The sequence below is a fragment of the Microcaecilia unicolor genome, chromosome 10, assembly GCF_901765095.1.
Source record: "Microcaecilia unicolor chromosome 10, aMicUni1.1, whole genome shotgun sequence".
In the NCBI taxonomy this organism is placed as follows: domain Eukaryota; kingdom Metazoa; phylum Chordata; class Amphibia; order Gymnophiona; family Siphonopidae; genus Microcaecilia; species Microcaecilia unicolor.
This window is the reverse complement of record NC_044040.1, coordinates 27,898,726-27,915,899: the sequence shown is the minus strand read 5'-3', so window position 1 is coordinate 27,915,899 and position 17,174 is coordinate 27,898,726. Positions and strand designations below refer to the sequence as shown.

The 17,174-nt window shown below is 42.0% G+C and overlaps 1 protein-coding gene across 4 annotated transcripts in view; it reads left to right on the top strand.

Annotated features, from left to right (window-relative positions):
• The window catches only part of PHTF2 (putative homeodomain transcription factor 2), a 225,666-nt gene that overhangs the window by 185,239 nt on the left and 23,253 nt on the right, over window positions 1–17,174 (top strand). For all 4 annotated transcript variants that reach the window (XM_030215752.1, XM_030215753.1, XM_030215755.1 and 1 more), the window contains one exon: window positions 12,275–12,361. In XM_030215752.1, coding sequence (XP_030071612.1) covers window positions 12,275–12,361 — 87 coding nt within the window. The remainder of the gene's footprint in view (window positions 1–12,274; window positions 12,362–17,174) is intronic.

Sequence of the window (17,174 nt, the reverse complement as noted above, 5' to 3'; positions counted from 1 at the left end):
GCTCTTCCTTCACACAGCAGTCTTCTCATCACTGACAGAGATACATAAAAACAAAACTCTCCCAATTCTAAAACTTTTAATGTCTGCATCTTATTTATAAAACATTTTATACTCTCTTCATGGCAGTGCCATTCAATATGGTTTACATTAAAACAAACTAAAAACAAAAAAATCAAATCCAGTAGAATATTACAATATAAATACTATAAAAACAGAAGCTATGAAACAACAAGTACTTGATCTTGGAGCCACGTTCTTTTTAGCTTATCCATGTAAATGTATGATAAGATTTGGAGAATCAAAATATACATTTTATACACCAGACCAATTAAAAGTTTTTCTAGCTTTGAAAAGTCTTAAATAATATTAGATACGTAATAGTAGAGACTCCATTCACTGCCTTACTTAAATGTTAATACTTCTTAATTACTCCTTAAATTTGAATTCATGCCCCCATAGTGGTCTAAGAAAGTTGATGTTTTGTTTCCATACTTGTATATATTCTTATTAATGATACTCTATACTGTGTTTCTGTAAACAAGCGTTTGACTTGTAATGTTATATGAAAATTATTATGAACTAGTAAAAAAGGCCCGTTTCTGTAGGCAAGGAAACGGGCCTTAAGCAGGCAATTCCCCCCCCCCCCCCCCCCGTGCTACGGCCCCCCTCGAACCCCCCCTTCTGCGAACCTGTCGTTCCCCCCCCCCGTGCCAGCGAAAACTGCCGCCACCGCCGTTGTGCTACTTTCCCTTCCCGTAGGTTCCTCAATCATCTTCTTAGAAAGTTTAACTCCGTGCGTCTGACATCAGACACACGGAGTTAAACTTTCTAAGAAGATGATTGAGGAACCCACCCGAAGGTAGTGCACAACAGCGGCAGGAGGGGGGGGTGCGGTTTTCGGCATTCCGGGGGGGGATCGACAGGTTCGCGGGAGGGGGTGTGTTTCGAGGGGGCCATAGCGCGGGGGGGTGACAGCTGATTCCGAGGCAGTAGGAGGAGTAGGGAAACATGCTGCGCGTGTTTCCCTACTCCTCCCCTTGCCTTGGAATCAGCTGTGTTGACGTCAGTGACGTCCGTGCGTGTCTGCCTCACAGACCACTTGCAGCCAGGGAGCCACGGTCCCAAGCATAGAACGTTGGAGGTGAGAATTATTATATAGGATAAATAAATAAAAAAACAGAAGCAGCCTAAAAATTCATCACCTTTTTCTTGGAAAGTGACTGGCTGTTGGGCTGTGTTGAGCATGAACTGCCATTCTCTTCATTGCCACTAGCACGAATGTCATTCAGAAGACACAAGGCTTTTGTAATACTTGCTGCATTGTCAGTAATGCACTAGATGATCTTAGTTGGTATGCGGAATTCTGCAGACAGTTCAGCCATCACTTCAGCAATCTTCTCAGTGTGGGAATGTTTAATGGCACAATAGTGACTCCTTGTTTATGTAATGAACGTCCATTCCAGGAAAATTGCACTTGTGGCTGCTCCCAAGATCTGCTGTTCCCGCCCCCTGCTAACCCGGCCACATCAGATCACGTGACCCCCCCCCCCCCCCCCCTCCCGAACTGAGCGTCATCCCATCATTTAGTATTTATTGTATCCTCTGGCGGCAGTCCGCACCATGGGCACGCGCCAGAGGAGTGCACCAAAGGAGCAGGTAATGTTCCTTGGGTGAACTCCCAATTCTCAGTTGAGGTTCCTTTTTGCCTTGTCTTTTATTTTGCTTTTGTCAAACCCCTCTTTATGTTCTGTTAGTGCGGTCATGTGTTCTCCCTTTTCCAGTATTTCAGTTTGTATAAGCAATTGACATGATCCTTTGATACTCACCCCCCCCCCCCCCCTCCACACACACACACACACACACACACACACAAGTGCTACAGGTGCCTTATTGACTGCTTGCCGACCACCTCTGACAGCCAGGCTCAGTTTTCTGTCTCATTTGGGCTGGTGAACTGCCGCTCTATTCGCTCCAAAACGGAATTGATCCGTGACCTTCTTGCTGAATCTTCTTTACAGATCTTTGTGCTTACTGAGACCTGGCTTTGAACTGGTGAAAAGTCCTACCTCCTTCAATGTCTCCCAGTTTTCAATTTTTCCACAATGCCCACGCCTCATGCAGAGGAGGAGGAGATCTCCCAGTCTCTTACCTTGCCACTGAGCTTGTCTTCCCCTTTTTGTACCCTGAACTATTGTTGCTACATGTTTCTTTCCCTGTGTCATTGTACCTCATTGTAATTTGCCACTCTCCATCTTCTTCTGCTCCCACATTGTGAGTCTCTTTTCTACAGACACTAGCTGAGGCCGCTTTCCCAACATTCTTGTTATGGGAGATTTTAATATTTACATCAACCAGTCTTCTCATCCGCTTGCTGCCTTCTTTTCTGACAGACCTTGACATGTCTTGTTCCCCACCCACGTGGCTGGTCATGCTTTAGATTTAGTTCTAAATTTTCCTCATCTTTTGTTCTTGACAACTTTCAATACTTTGGTTTGGTCAGATCATTATCTGGTCACCTTTCAGCTCTTCTATACACTCCCTTGCTCTTCTGCCCTATCTTTTTCTGTCAGCCAGCCTGTCAAGCAGTCGTGTCGTCTTTTCTTCATTGATCCCGCTTATTGTACCCCTCTGATTTTCCCCCCCCTCCCTCTTGAAGCTCAAGCATGAAATGCCTTTATTGAAATTGGCTTGGACTCATTCACCCCGTTCCAAGTATCTGCTCAGCCTTTATGCCCTTCTGCTCCCTGGTATTACTCCAGTCTGCGTCTTCAGAAGCCTAGGCTTTGTAGGGCAGAGCAGCTCTGGTACAGGTCTAGATAAGCTGTTTCCTTGCAGGCCTATAAGTTGGAACTTCTTTCCTTTAACTGCCTTTTAATGCTGGCCAAGCAAAGGTACTTCAATAAATGTTTAGCTTCCTCACCCAGCCCTGCTAGAACTCTTTAGCTTTATTAATCACTATGCCAAATGTCCCGAGGTAGGTGCTTTATCTAAGCCCTGCCCTGATACATTGGCTCAGTTCTTTCTGTCTAAGGTAGAATCACATCTCCAGTGCTGAGCTTCTCTGGGCCCCATTACTAATGGGCCTCCTTCCTCAGGTTCTTTTTTATTCTTCTTCAACTGTGCAGACTTCTTGTTGGTCTACCTTTTCTCTCCCTACTTTAACTTCCCTCACTGGTACTCTCTCATCAATGTGACTGACTTTCTGACCTCTTGATCCACTTCCATCTTTATGGTTAAAATGCAAGAAGCAAGGTCTGCTAGCCCTGATGCTTATTTGGTCTTGTCTCTCAAAACCTTACCCTCGGCGCTAATACTCTCTATCTGGAAAAAAGCTTGGATGGTTCCTATACTTAAGAATCAATCACTTGATCCAACTGCTTTCTCCATTTTTCATCCTGTTTCCAAGCTCTACTTTCTCTCAAAGATCACTGAGAAGGTGGTCTATTCTCAATTACTTGACTTTGTTGAGAATACTCATTCTCTATATCCCTTCTCTATATCCCTATCAGACTGGTTTTCGCCGATTATATAGTACTGAAATGGTCGTCACTTTTTCTCTTAGTGAACTCCATAAGACCATGGACAGAGGTAACATTACGCTCGCAGTTTGATTAGATCTTTCAACAGCGCTTGATCTCGTAGACCATTCCCTTCTTTTAGCTAGGCTTTCTCAGTTGGGTATCTCTGTGGTAGTTTAGAGTTGGTTTTCTTCTTTCTTAACTGATTGCAACTTTTCTCTTGCTCTCATGCCTAATCTTTCCTCTCTTTATCCTCTTAAATGCAGCATCCCTTAGGGTTCTATTTTATCTCCTTTACTGTTTAACTTATTTATTAGTCCTCTTGCCACACTAATTCAATCTTTCAATATTAGATTTTTATTTATTTATGCTGATGACATTTTACTCTTATTTAACGTTTCACCTCTTTACATTGATTTGCATCTGCTCCAGGCTTGCCTTTGTGCAGTGGTGTCTTGGTTTACATCTAATAAACAAATTAAATCCTGACAAGACAACTGCCTGTTGGATTCTTGGCCTCGGTCTCAGCCATCTACTATGCAACTTCTCTTTGATCTCCCTATTACTTCTGAAACTTCATTGCCTTATTTAGGTGTCTGGATGGACTCTCATGTTGCGTTTGCCCAGCAAATCTCTGCCGATATTAAATCTGGCTTTAAGGGGTTTTTTTGTATGCTCCAGTCCCTTCTGACACTTTCTTGATTTTTATTCACTACACACTGTATTAAATACTGTTCTTATATCTAGGTTAGACTGTTGTAACCCTGTCTATGCTGGCCTTCTATCATCACAAGTTAAGCATCTTCAAACCCTTCATAAGTGTGCTGCTCGTTTTCTTTACAAAGCTAGCAGACCTGATCATATCACTCGTCTTTTATTCCGTCTACACTGGCTCCCTGTCCACCTCCGAATCTCCTTTAAGATCCTAATCCTGGCTCAGAGGGCATTTTATTCTGGTGTTCCTGTCTATCTTTCTTCCTCTGCAGTTCCATAAACCTGTCCCATTCCATTCACTGAGTTCTCTCGATTCCAATCACATGGTCCTCCCTGGCCTAGAATCCACACGCCAATCAGCCTTTTATTTTCTGGCTCCTACTCTTTAGAATTCTCTCCCTCCACACCTTCACTTTGAACCATCTTTCGCTTTAATCTCTTCTTTAAATACATTATTTTTCTTTTGCCTTTCATCATAGCCCCCAGTGAGTTGTTTGTCAGGAGCTTGGTTTGGGGGTACCGTAGTTGGCCTTAATTTACTTACTTGGTTTGTTTGAGCCTGTCTGGATGTTTTTCTGTTCTATCAACGGTGGCGTTCTTTTCTATTATTTTATTCTACTGTCTTAGATCTACTTGTTGGAATACACTAGTTTTATTTCTTTGGGGATTAGTACCATGGTTTGAGCTTAAATTTGTAAAAGAAGAGAAGCATCCTGTTAATTTCTTTTTTTGGTGATAATAAATAAAGAACAATTGTAGAATACTCTGGAACAGTGACGTTCCTATGTCGGCTGGTACCTGGGGTGGATCGCTGCTGCACACCCCTCTGGTACTTCATCGCCCCAGCGCATCACCTCCTCCGGTTCATAACCTCCTGGGGGTGCAGGGAGCAGTTGTGCGGCTGTCAGCTCCGCCGGTTCCCTGCCTCGGAACAGGAAGCAATGTCAGCGCAGGGAACCGGGGGCGAGACAACATCCACGTGGCTGCTCCCTGCACCCCTTTGCAACATGCAGCGCTATGCCACTGCTCTGGAATCTTGATTGTGTATTGGGGCACAGAAGTAACAGTTAAGGGGAATAAGGACTAGCTAGATCCATGGAAGGGACTTTTAACTAGGCAGCAATCTTAGGGAGGCGACTGCGTCCTCTTGGGATCTGTATTTTCCAAAACTGAGCATGCTCCCAGCCAGAATTATGTCACCCCTACTGACGGAAGTTGGAGTTGAGTACAGAGGCGGGACATCCCCAGGAAGTGCCACAACACAAATGGTGGTTTGGTATGAAGCTGTTTCCTGAATTAAAAAATAATACACTGGTAAGCTGGAAGTCTATCAAGTGGAGAATGATAAGCTGAGAGAGCGCTAAGATGTACACTGTTGTAGGACATTTGACACCCTAAATTATAGACATGGTATATAAATACTGCAAGATGGTGTCAGGACTTCAACAAATAAGATTGTGACCATTCATTCATTAAATTACCAAATCTTAAATATCTTTCACTTAAAGCATAGGTACATCTGGTAGATGATTTTCTTGCAACAACTAACATATCCTGAAAAAGCATCAGTTTTCTAGAGTGGAGGCTAAACACTGTTCAGCTTTCCACACCTTGAGGGCTAGTGATTTGAGATTGGAATAGAGAAGGCAGTTCTCATTCTGAGTGATCAACACCGGGAAAGTATGAAGCTTGCTCAAAGATGGAACTGGGACTCTTAAGGACTGTGCCTGAATGTAAATCTCCTTGAGCTTCAACTGAAAAGGGTGTGAGCCAAAATCCAAGTCAATAATTAAGAGGAAACCAGTTCTAATGGAGCTAGTAGGGACTATGACAGTCATTGCGCTAGGCTTCTGCTGGAATTTGTACAGGGTCTTTGCTATAAGTGGGATGGGGTGATAAGTGTAAGAGAGAGGCCAAGTTTAAAGAATTACCAGTTTAGATTAGATTGTAAGCTCTTTTGAGCAGGAACTTTCTCCTCTCATTCAAGTGTACAGCGCTGCGTTCGTCCAGTAGCAGTATAGAAATAAGTAGTAGTAGGTGGAGGAGACAAACTGCTACATAGACTTAACAATGGATGGACTGAATCGTAAAGTGGCAGCTTTGCATTTTTGTTGCTGACAAGAAGGTCTCTTTGAGATGGTCCCCCAAAATAAAATATGCTATGCAGAGGTTCCTTATTCAGGATCCACTGACAGAGCCAAAGAGCTATTCTATCCTGGTGACATTTAATGACCTCATCCACTTGTGTGTCTGATCAATCCTGCTGAAAAACACCTGTTAATTATTTTATTTTACAACACTTGATATACCTCAAGGGAGCCAATGAAGGTGATTATGCGGTTAACAACCAAAATGAAAAGTCAGTAAAACAGGGGAAAAGAAAGGGGGAAAAAAAGGATGGGGAGGGGAATATGTAGAAGAGGGATTAGGCAGGACAAAGGAAATAGAGAAAAGGTGGGTTTGAGAAGTGCTTTAAATTTCTGCAGGGATAGTTTCGATCTGAGGGGGGGTGGGGGAGTGAGTTCCAGAGCTTAGAGCCAAAATAGTTGAAGGATGTTTCACGGGAGGTGAAGAGCAGAAAGAGGCAGGAGGCTGAGGTGATTGTTGTTAGTAGATCGGAGTGTACAAACATGAGCGTAAAGAATAAGTAGATTTATATAAGCAGGGGCTGAGAGCAGACGACCTTTAAAGACAGCGACAAGGACCCTGAACTATAGGTGTGCTGAAACCGGTAGCCAGTGTTCGGCCTGGAGGAGTAGTGTTACATGGTTGAATCGTTGTGCACAGTGTAGGAACTTCACAGTGGTGGACTGTGCTACAGGAGGCATTTTAAAGAGCAGAAAGGAAGACCAGCATAAAGGGAATTACAGTATTCAAGATGGGAGATAACTAGGACAAGTAGGAAAGTACAGATATGGATTGGTGACAGAAAAGGACAAACTGAGCAGATGTGATGCATGGTGAAGAAAATTGAGCATACAACTGAATCAATTTGGGATTTAAATGCAAGCTTTGCATAAGAAATCACACCCAGAATCTTGACTGACTCTTTGAAAGGTAGTTGTTGAGGTAGGGAGAAAGAGGGGAGAAAGGATAGGATTGGAGAAAAGTATAGCTTCACATTTTGAGGTGTTGAGGGAAAGAAGGTTGTCTCTGAGCCATCTGGAGACATGTCCAAGATAAGAGTTAAGTGAGCTAAGTGAAGTAGATGGATCAGAGAACGGCAGAGGATTTGGATGTCATCTGCATAGCAGTAGGGCATGCAACCTTGTTCCTGAATGATATGAGAGGGGCCAGAGAAATATTGAAGAGAGTGGGTACAAGGATAGAGCCCTAACGGATTCCAGATAGAACTGGGAACACAGAAGAGAGAGAGTGGAGATGGGGTAGTTGAAAGGTACGATCGGACAGGGAGCTGGTAAACTATGATAGAACAGTACCAGATATCCCCAGCGATTGAATCATTTGAAGAAGAAGAGTGATCAACTAAGTTCAAAGCAGAAGACAGATCGAGAGAGGAGACAATAACAGAATGATGTTGATCTAAGGAAGAACAGATGTTATCATGAAGAACTAGAAGAAGAAGAGATTCAGTACTCTGACCCTGGGAAAAGCCAGCTTGATAAGGTTGAAGTATGTTGGTGTTTTCTAGAAATGAATCAAGTTGATAGAGGACACGTTTCTCTAGAACCTTAGAGAAAAATGGTAGATTGGCGATAGGGTAGAAATTGGAGGGGATGTGGCTTCTTGAGGAGAGGGGTGGTAAGAACATGCTTCCAGACAGATGAAACCAACCCTTGAGACAGACTAGCTTGGAAAAGAGGGAGAAGGTAAGGACAGAGAACAAAAAATGTGTTTGACCAGATTAGATAGTCAGGGATTAAGGGCAGAGGAGGAGTTGAGTGATTGCAGGGTGCGAGAGAGGCAGGCCTGAATGTGTAGACTGAAAACAGACCAAATTGCTGTAGGTCCAGCAGAAAGAGTAACTTCCCCACGGGAAGGAGAGCAGAGGATAATGGAGAAGAGTGAACTGTGGTGGGAAGTAACTTTATCAAGCCAGGCATCAGCCAGAGAGAAGAGAGGTAGGAAGGAAGGGTCTGTAGGCGGAGGAAACAGTTGATCAAGTATTCGAAAGAGAGCTTGCAGATGATCAGAGGCAGAAGTGATGTGCTTACCAGAGTACTCACATTTAGCCAAACTTACATATAAGCAATATACATATACAGCTCTTCTCTCACAGTAAATTTGAGAAACTGTGATCATGCTCCACATACCCTGACTTAGGAGTGAGGTTCATTCCCGCCATGGTACATACGAAACTAAGCCACAGCAAAAAAAAAGGAGGTAAAAACCCTCACGGAACCGTGAGATATAGAACAAAAAAAGTGAGGAGGACGAATGAGGATACCAAAAAATTGTATTTATTCATTTTTTGGTATCCTCATTCATCCTCCTCACTTTTTTGTTCTACATACAAAACTAACCCATATGGAGAAATTGCCTTCTTTAGTCTGGTTTCTAAATGTGGGGAGATGGCTTAGCTATCAATAATGAACTGATGTTTATTATATGGGAGTGAAGGGCCAGTTCTGCTTTTTATTCTGCTTTATTTGAAGGAAGACTGAGGCAAACTTCAATATGCTTTCTTTAATTTCATGTTCTAGTACATTCTGGTGTTTGTAACTATTCATAGTAAAAAAGAAATTACTTCAGCATTCAGCGCTTCAGATTTGATTCAGTTGATAGTAAAGAAGAGTTGCCTTTGAAACTGTTTTGCAACCTGTGTTAAAATGAGTCAGTGGGTCTCTTTAGTTTACACGCACAGGCATATGCATCACAAACACTATTAGGATTTGAAATGATCATCTTACCTTGAGATTTATTTGAGTGGCTTGCAACTTATTGGTTGAGGCGTGTAGTGAAGTATTATTGTTCTGTGCCCGCTCAGAATAGGTTTCAATTTTTAGTGCTGTCACTTTGATACTTTTTAAAGGAACAAAATTCCCTACAAAAAATTGCATGCTCCTGTGGAATGTTTTAATAGATGTTTTGATTAAACTGTTTTTTAATTTATTCATTGAACTTTTTAATGCTCTGCTGCTTCCTCTTTTCTGTTTCCATCCTATATGTGGTTTCTCAGATTCCTTTATTTTTTTTTTACATAGTAGGAGTCCCAAAACAATTATCCACTTACATAGCTAACAAAGTGTAACAGTGCCTTCAGTATCTCTTCCACTGGTTGAACTTCCTTCATGGGTTGCATAGAAAAACAGAGCTGAAAAAAGTAATGAAACAAAGATGTTTGCGCACCGTTTCATTTAATATTGATATCTAGCATTTATAAGTACAGACGTCATTCATTAACCCTCCTCTCAAAATCTGAAGCCCAAAATGTAGTCAGAACATGTTTTGCCCACAAAGATAACCAGTAGAGATAAAAACACACTTTACAAATGTATTAAAAAGTTTTATTTGGCATCCTCCTGCTGGTCCCCATAAACATCAGTGCTACTTTTACTTCTGCTTCATTCAGGGTATCTCTGCATATCCAGTGCATAAATGTATGCTAGATAAGAATCACACTGGAGCTCTTTGATTCCATGAGAAGTGGAGTGAGGAGATGCAGCAGTACATGTGAAACAGACACATAACTCTTCTTCCAGATCTGGGACGAAGAAAGGTTTGCTTCCCCTAAGCTCTCAGCTTTAACAATTATAGCATGAAACCATAAGGCACTGAATAGTTTTGTTGCTCATTCTCAATTATGTTGGTAATTTACATTGAAGAGAGCAGTTTACAAAGTAATTATGCATATGAATTGGCAGAAAATTGCCCTGCTCCAGTATGGCTTCCTCAGGTCATATATTTTAAGCATATACCATATATACTCGAATATAAGCCTATCTGAGTATAAGCCAAGTTTAACAGTTTTTCCCTGAAAAAGAGGAGAAAATTATTAACTTAAGTATTTTTTTATTTTTTTGTTACATTTGTACCCCGCACTTTCCCACTCATGGCAGGCTCAATGTGGCTTACATGGGGCAATGGAGGGTTAAGTGAATTGCCCAGAGTCACAAGGAGCTGCCTGTGCCTGAAGTGGGAATTGAACTCAGTTCCCCAGGACCAAAGTCCACCACCCTAACCAGTAGGCCACTCGTCCACTAAGTATACCAGTAATCTTTCCTCCCATGTAGTGTCCTGCATTTCTCCCTTTCCCCCTTGCTGTGCAGCATTTTGCCCCCTTACTGCTCCCTTCTGCCAGTTCTCTCCCTCTCTTACCCCCCCCCCCCCCCAGTGCTGACTGGCATTGCTTACCTCTGTCTCCTAATTAGAGCTTTGAATAATTGTGAGAAATAGATAAGGAACATGATAAATGTTATCAAAAAGGGTTGGGATCAGAGAACAGAAGAGAAGTTAGGCACTTGTCAAACAGCACAGCTCAGTTGAAGCCATTGGAAACAGAGTCAGGTAGACAGAATTGCTTTTGTAAATCCTTAAGACTTTAAGCCAGAGACAGTGGCGACATGGGATAACTGACTGGCTTTATTCCTTGCTTCTCACACCACACTCCCCTTCCTCGCTGATCGGCATTGCTTACCGCGCTCTCCCACTTCTGTGTCGGTGATGGCAGCATAAACCTGGAGGGAGCAGTAAACAATGCCTGTCAGCATGGGTTGTTGGTGGGGGGGGTACGGGAAGCAAGAGTGAAGTGTCAGTCATTGCAGGGGGAGGGAGAGGCACAGAAATTTTTTCTGACTCTACTGTAAGCTGAGACCCCACTTTATGGGCTGTTTTGGAGGGCTCAAAGATCTCGGCTTATTTTCTAGTATATGCAGTACTTTGAGCCAAGTTTTGAAGAGGTATTCCTTGGGGGAGTGTGTTTAGGTGACGAAGGAAATTAGTATCCGTAGATTGTATTTTTTTAACTGCACATATTTTTAAAATCTTTATTTGGATTTTGCTCACATCTTTTTTTTTTTTCAGCAGTAGTTCAAGGTGAATTACATTCAAATATAGTAGGTATTCCCTGTCCCCAGAGGGCTTAATGTCTAAGGGCCCCTTTTACCAAGCTGCGGCAAACGGTGGCCTTTGCTGGTGTCGGTGCGTGTTTTTGACGTGCACAGCGGCCCCCTTGTACCGCAAATGGTAAAAGGGTAGTCTTTCTTTTCTGCAGGAAATGGCCATGTGGCAATTAAAGCACTTGACACGAGGCCATGTCGGGGGGGGGGGGGGGGGAGGGGAGCCCTTACCACCACCTGTTGAAGTGGCGGTAGGGGCTCCAGTGCTAACCCGGGAGTAACCTGGCAATGAGCGGCACTGCCTGGTTACCGCTGCCCGATTATACTATTGCTACAACAGTAAATATATTTTTGTAGCGCTGGATATGATGGCATGCTGGAGGTGGGAAGTACTACCGGGTTGCTGCAGTAGCCCAGCAGTACTTCCTGTTTAGCAAGCAGTAAGCCCGCATTGGGCTTAACGCTGCTTTGTAAAAGGGGCCCCAAGGTTGTACTCGAGGCAACGGAGAAAAGTGACGTCCAAGATCATAAGGAACAGCAGTGAAATTTGAACCAGGCTACTCAGCCCAGTGCTCTGACCACTAAGCTACTTCTCCACTCCACTACATGCATTGTTTTCCATGGAAAATCTACGTATTGAAACCCAGGAACATGTGTTAATACGTACTTTTTATCTGCAGAATTTACTTTTTCTTTGAAAAATGATGAGTCCATGGGTAATAGGTACCTGTAGACATAGGAGCTAACTTTTCAAAATTATTAGGGGTGCTAAGCCCAGATACGAGGAATTTTCTCAATATTGGGGGTGCTGAAGCACCCACAGAGTCTGTTCCTATGCCTGTAGATATTGTCCCAAATGTATGCAATTTGAAAATTACTCCTGAAGAGAATAAGAGATACAGAAGGTGCCCTAAATTGTTCAGAGACTAAAGGATGATAGAAGTATAAGCCTAACTTCATCATAAATGTGCTACCAGTGATTAATTCCAGAATTTAACAGCAGTTATGAATTTTTAATTTCAGCGGCGAGGCCCGCAGCGATCTGTTGATGTAATAGTTTCATCTGCCTTCTTATTGACAATCTCTGTTGTGTTTATCTGCTGTGCACAGGTAAGAAATCTTGACTTAACATAGCAAATTTGATGCTTAATTATTTCTATTTTAATTTTGTTGACCAGTGGCCTCTCTGTTGGCTCAGGGCAGTGGTCAGTGTAAGAAAACCTCTCATTTGTAGGCTATTAGTTCAAATTCCAGATTAGGTGTCCTATGTGAAATGACACCCAGTGGTCTCAGTACAATATCAGGGGCTGTTTCAGGATCACAGTTCCTGTCAGATTGTGTGAATGCAGCTGCACACTATTTCACTGGCTTGTGTCAAGGACATAATGGACCCAACAATTACTACTTAAGTCACTGGGAGGATAACAGTACATGAGAAAATTATAAAACTACGATCCATGCTACCACTCAATACCACCAATCACGAAAAATTCATTGACTGCCTGGACCCAATTCCTGATGAATACCCAGCAGACAGAAGCTGGACAAACTTCGATCTTCTAACCGAAGAAACCGTCACCCAAGCAATCAACAGAGGTGCCAAATCCCACTGCAAACTGAATATATGCCCCAACAACCTAATAAAATTTGCCCCCCCCCCCCCCCGACGCTTCATAACAGACCTCACATCACATCTGAACTACATGTTACAACATGGACTCTTCCCCAAGGACAAAGGAAATATACTACTTACCCCTATACCCCAAAGACTTAAAGAAAAAAACAAATGATACAACCAACTACCGCCCAGTAGCATCCATCCCTCTGGCAGTCAAACTAATGAAAAGTATGGAAACCAAACAACTTACCGACTACTTAAACAAATTCTCTATACTACATGTTATCAATAGAAATCAAACAAAATAAAACATGGAAAAGAAAATAAGATGATTTTTATTGGACATAACTTAATACATTTCTTGATTAGCTTTCAAAGGTTGTCCTTCTTCGTCAGATCGGAAATAAGCAAATGTGGTAGCTGATAGTATAGATAAGTGAAACATCCAAGCATTACAATGACAGTCTAGCAGGGTGGAGGGTGGGTAGGAGGTATGCATGGGGACATCAAAGCATCTATACTACATGAATCACAATCAGGATTTCGGTCCAACCACAGCACTGAAACACTACAAATCACTCTCCTAACCAAATTCAAACAAATAATTGCAACAGGCAACAGCATACTTCTCCTACAATTTGACATGTCCAGCGCGTTCAACATGGTAAGCCACCAAATACTATCGAACATCCTAGATTACTTCGGGATTGGAGGAAACGTACTTAGATGGATTAATGGCTTCCTAACCGCAAGAACATATCAAGTGATATCAAATTCAAAAACATCATCACCATGGAAACCTGAATGCGGAGTACCCCAAGAAGGATCACCGCTCTCACCAACCCTTTTTAACTTAATGATGACACCTTTAGCCAAATTGCTATCGAACCAAGGGCTTAACCCGTACATCTACGCAGACGATGTCACGATCTACATCCCGTTCAAACACAATCTAACTGAAATCACAAATGAAATCAAACACAGCCTCCAAATAATGAATTCATTCCAACTAAAGCTCAATGCAGAAAAGACACAATGCTTCATTCTCTCCTCACAATATAACACGAACAAACCCACCACCACAACACCCCAGACTACACACTTCCTGTTTCAGACAGTCTGAAAATTCTTGGAGTTACAATTGACCGAAATCTCACACTCGAAAGCCATGCGAAAAATACAGCAAAGAAAATGTTCCACTCAATGTGGAAACTCAAAAGAATAAAACCTTTCTTCCCAAGGGAAATATTCCGCAGCCTGGTACAATCAGTGGTGCTAAGCCACCTAGATTACTGTGATGCCATGTATGCCAGATGCAAAGAGCAAATCATTAAGAAACTCCAGACTGCCCAAAACACAGCAGCCAGACTCATATTTGGAAAAATGAAATATGAAAGCGCCAGACCCCTAAGAGAAAAACTACACTGGCTCCCACTAAAAGAACGAATTGCGTTCAAAGTTTGCACCCTGGTCCACAAAATGGTTCACTGTGAAGCCCCAACCTATATGTCAGACCTCATAGACCTGCCAACTAGGAACATGAAAAGATCAGCACGTACATTCTTGAATCTGTGCTACCCCAGCTGCAAAGGACTTAAATATAAATCCACATATGCATCCAGCTTTTCCTATATAAGCGCGCAATTACGTACCAAAGGCCATAAAAACAATGCACGACCTAACAATCTTCTAAAAACTACTGAAAACCAACTTGTTGAAGAAGGCATACCATAATGAGCCATTTTAAATACCAGACAACTAGACTTTACATGAACTAGACAAAGCCGAACTCTTTACACTAGATTGATAACCTTCGTTACTGCTATTGAAAGTTACGTAATACGCACTACCACTTTATTCTCATGCAGGAAATGAACTTTTGATAGTTGATTATCTAACTTATTTTATAACTCATTCTACCATTCAGGAACTTCAATGCAATACCACTTTATATTCTACTTTACCATTTATGTGCCTTAATGCGATACCACTTGTAATTCTATATCCGGAAATGGCGATCGCCATTATGGCCTAATGTAAGCCACATTGACCCTGCAAACTGGTGGGAAAATGTGGGATACAAATGCAACAAATTTTTTTTTTTTTACAGTTTCTTTTTAAATTTTACAGGTACTAGGTCTGTCCCTAGTGGGCTCACAATAACAGTACATTTCTAGGTGAAAAATGTATGTATTCAATTTTCAGCAAATCCTGTATAAGAATAGACAATTTGTGCTGTATCGTCATAGTGCAAGAATGAAAACAGATAACTTGGAGTATTTGTGCTCCTTTCTTAGCTAGTAATGGCCATTATGTGGGATGTAATACCTAGAGGGTTTAGGTCAGGGCCTTTGTTTGTAAGTTTCCAAAAGGAGCCAGGCTATATGGCCCCTGGCCTAGAACAGTCCATGTGATGACTCAACTGAGTATACTTGAAGGTGGGAAAAATAGAAATTATGGGAAAACAATCCCTCGGTAAAGCAAAATAAAGGCTAGTGGTACCACCCAGCTTATTTCCAGCTGAGCTGCAGAGAAAAAAAGAGCAGGACAGAACTGTCAAGATAAAAACAATTTAATTTATTTATTTATTTATTTATTTATTTATTTATTTATTTTTAAAAACCAGCTAAAATCTGCAAACTGCAGATAGTATTTCTGGGAATGTAGTTTCGGCAGGGTAGAGGGAGAGTTGTGATCTGCATGCATATGTTTAGACTTTCTCCTAGGACCTTTGTGGAATCCTTGGACCCCATAAAATACCATTCTGATTTCTTTTATAAGATATGTAAAGATGCTACACGATAGTTACAAGAAGTCAACAGTTGAAGCAATCACATACATACGTATATCCATATACATAATAGCATATGTCATGGTTATAACTGCCAAGTTCAAATTCAGTTTTATTTGGTATACTGCTACTTGCATAGATATTTAATCTCTTTACAAAATTAAAATAAGGGAAAAAACCCATATACAATAAAATGTTTCAGACAAAACACAAAAGGATATGATATACAAGAGGAATGGCTACAATATCACAAAAGGTACAAAAAGGGATAGAAGGGAGAAAAACAAACAAAGAATGTTGAATTCCACTAAGATGCCAGACTCGGGGGCAAAACCACCACTGAGCGAGCCCAGCAAAATACCCAAGGCTGCCCAGTGGTAGGGGGCCACCTGCAGTAGGGACCCCCCCTGCACATACAGTATCTCCCCCCCCCCCCAAACACAAATCTGGCATTTCTTTACCACCCCCTGCAGTCCTTCAAATGTGTAGCGGGTTGCCAGCAGAGGCAGTGATGAAAACAGGAAGGCCTTTCCTCTGCTTCGTCCAGCCTCTTTGGTGCAACTTCCTGTGGGCAGAGAGCAGCAAAGAAAAGGCCCTAGTGGGCTGGCCAGAGGCAGCCTGTTTTCATAGTTGATTCTGCCAGCAGACTGGACTATTTGATTCAGTTGATATGGTCTATCTTTACACAAATCTGTGCATTCAAAGAATTATGTGCTTCTTCATTTTCCATCTGCAAAATTGTTGAGCTTGAAGAGACATTAAGAGGCATTTAAAAAAAAAGTGTAAATCCAAAAAAAAGGTTCTGCTCATAACATCCCCAAAAATGGCCAGCTTACAGCCATAATCAAACAGGAAAAATGGCTAGATGTCTGTTCTATTATGACTGTGAGATGGACGTTTTTGCACTGAAGATGTCCAAAATGAAAAGTCATGGATGTTTTTTGCACTGAAAACATCCAAAATGAAAAGCCATTTTCTAAAGTAAAATGTCCAGCTTTTGAATGACAAAAAACAGGGACATGAATGTCCATCTGGCATCATTTTCAAAAATATGGCCACACAGACATCCCTGCAGAACCGAGGAGTAGCCTAGTGGTTAGTGCAGTGGACTGTAAATAAAGGGACACAGGTTCAAATCCCACTATAACTATTTTTCTGTTTCTGGAAGGCTCAGAATTATATAAAACGAGTTGAAGTGGGATTTGAACCTGGGGCCCTTGATTCAGTAACCACTAGGTTACTCCTCTGATCTTCTTACTTCTTTATTCAGAATGACCATAGCACCTGCAGCTGGTTTTCCTTTCCAGTTTCACTTTCAGGGGAGAGAGAGGGGGGCAGCAACCACTGGGGGATTAAGGAAGGGTCATGCCTTAATCCCTTTAGTGGTCAGCTGCTCAATTAGAGCTCCTCCTCCTCTCACCAGCATAATGCTTCTTATCAGCAATTTTATGGCTCCTCTTCTCCTTCTCATCCTCGGACCACTCCGAACCAGATACCATCTCTCTCTCCAGAAT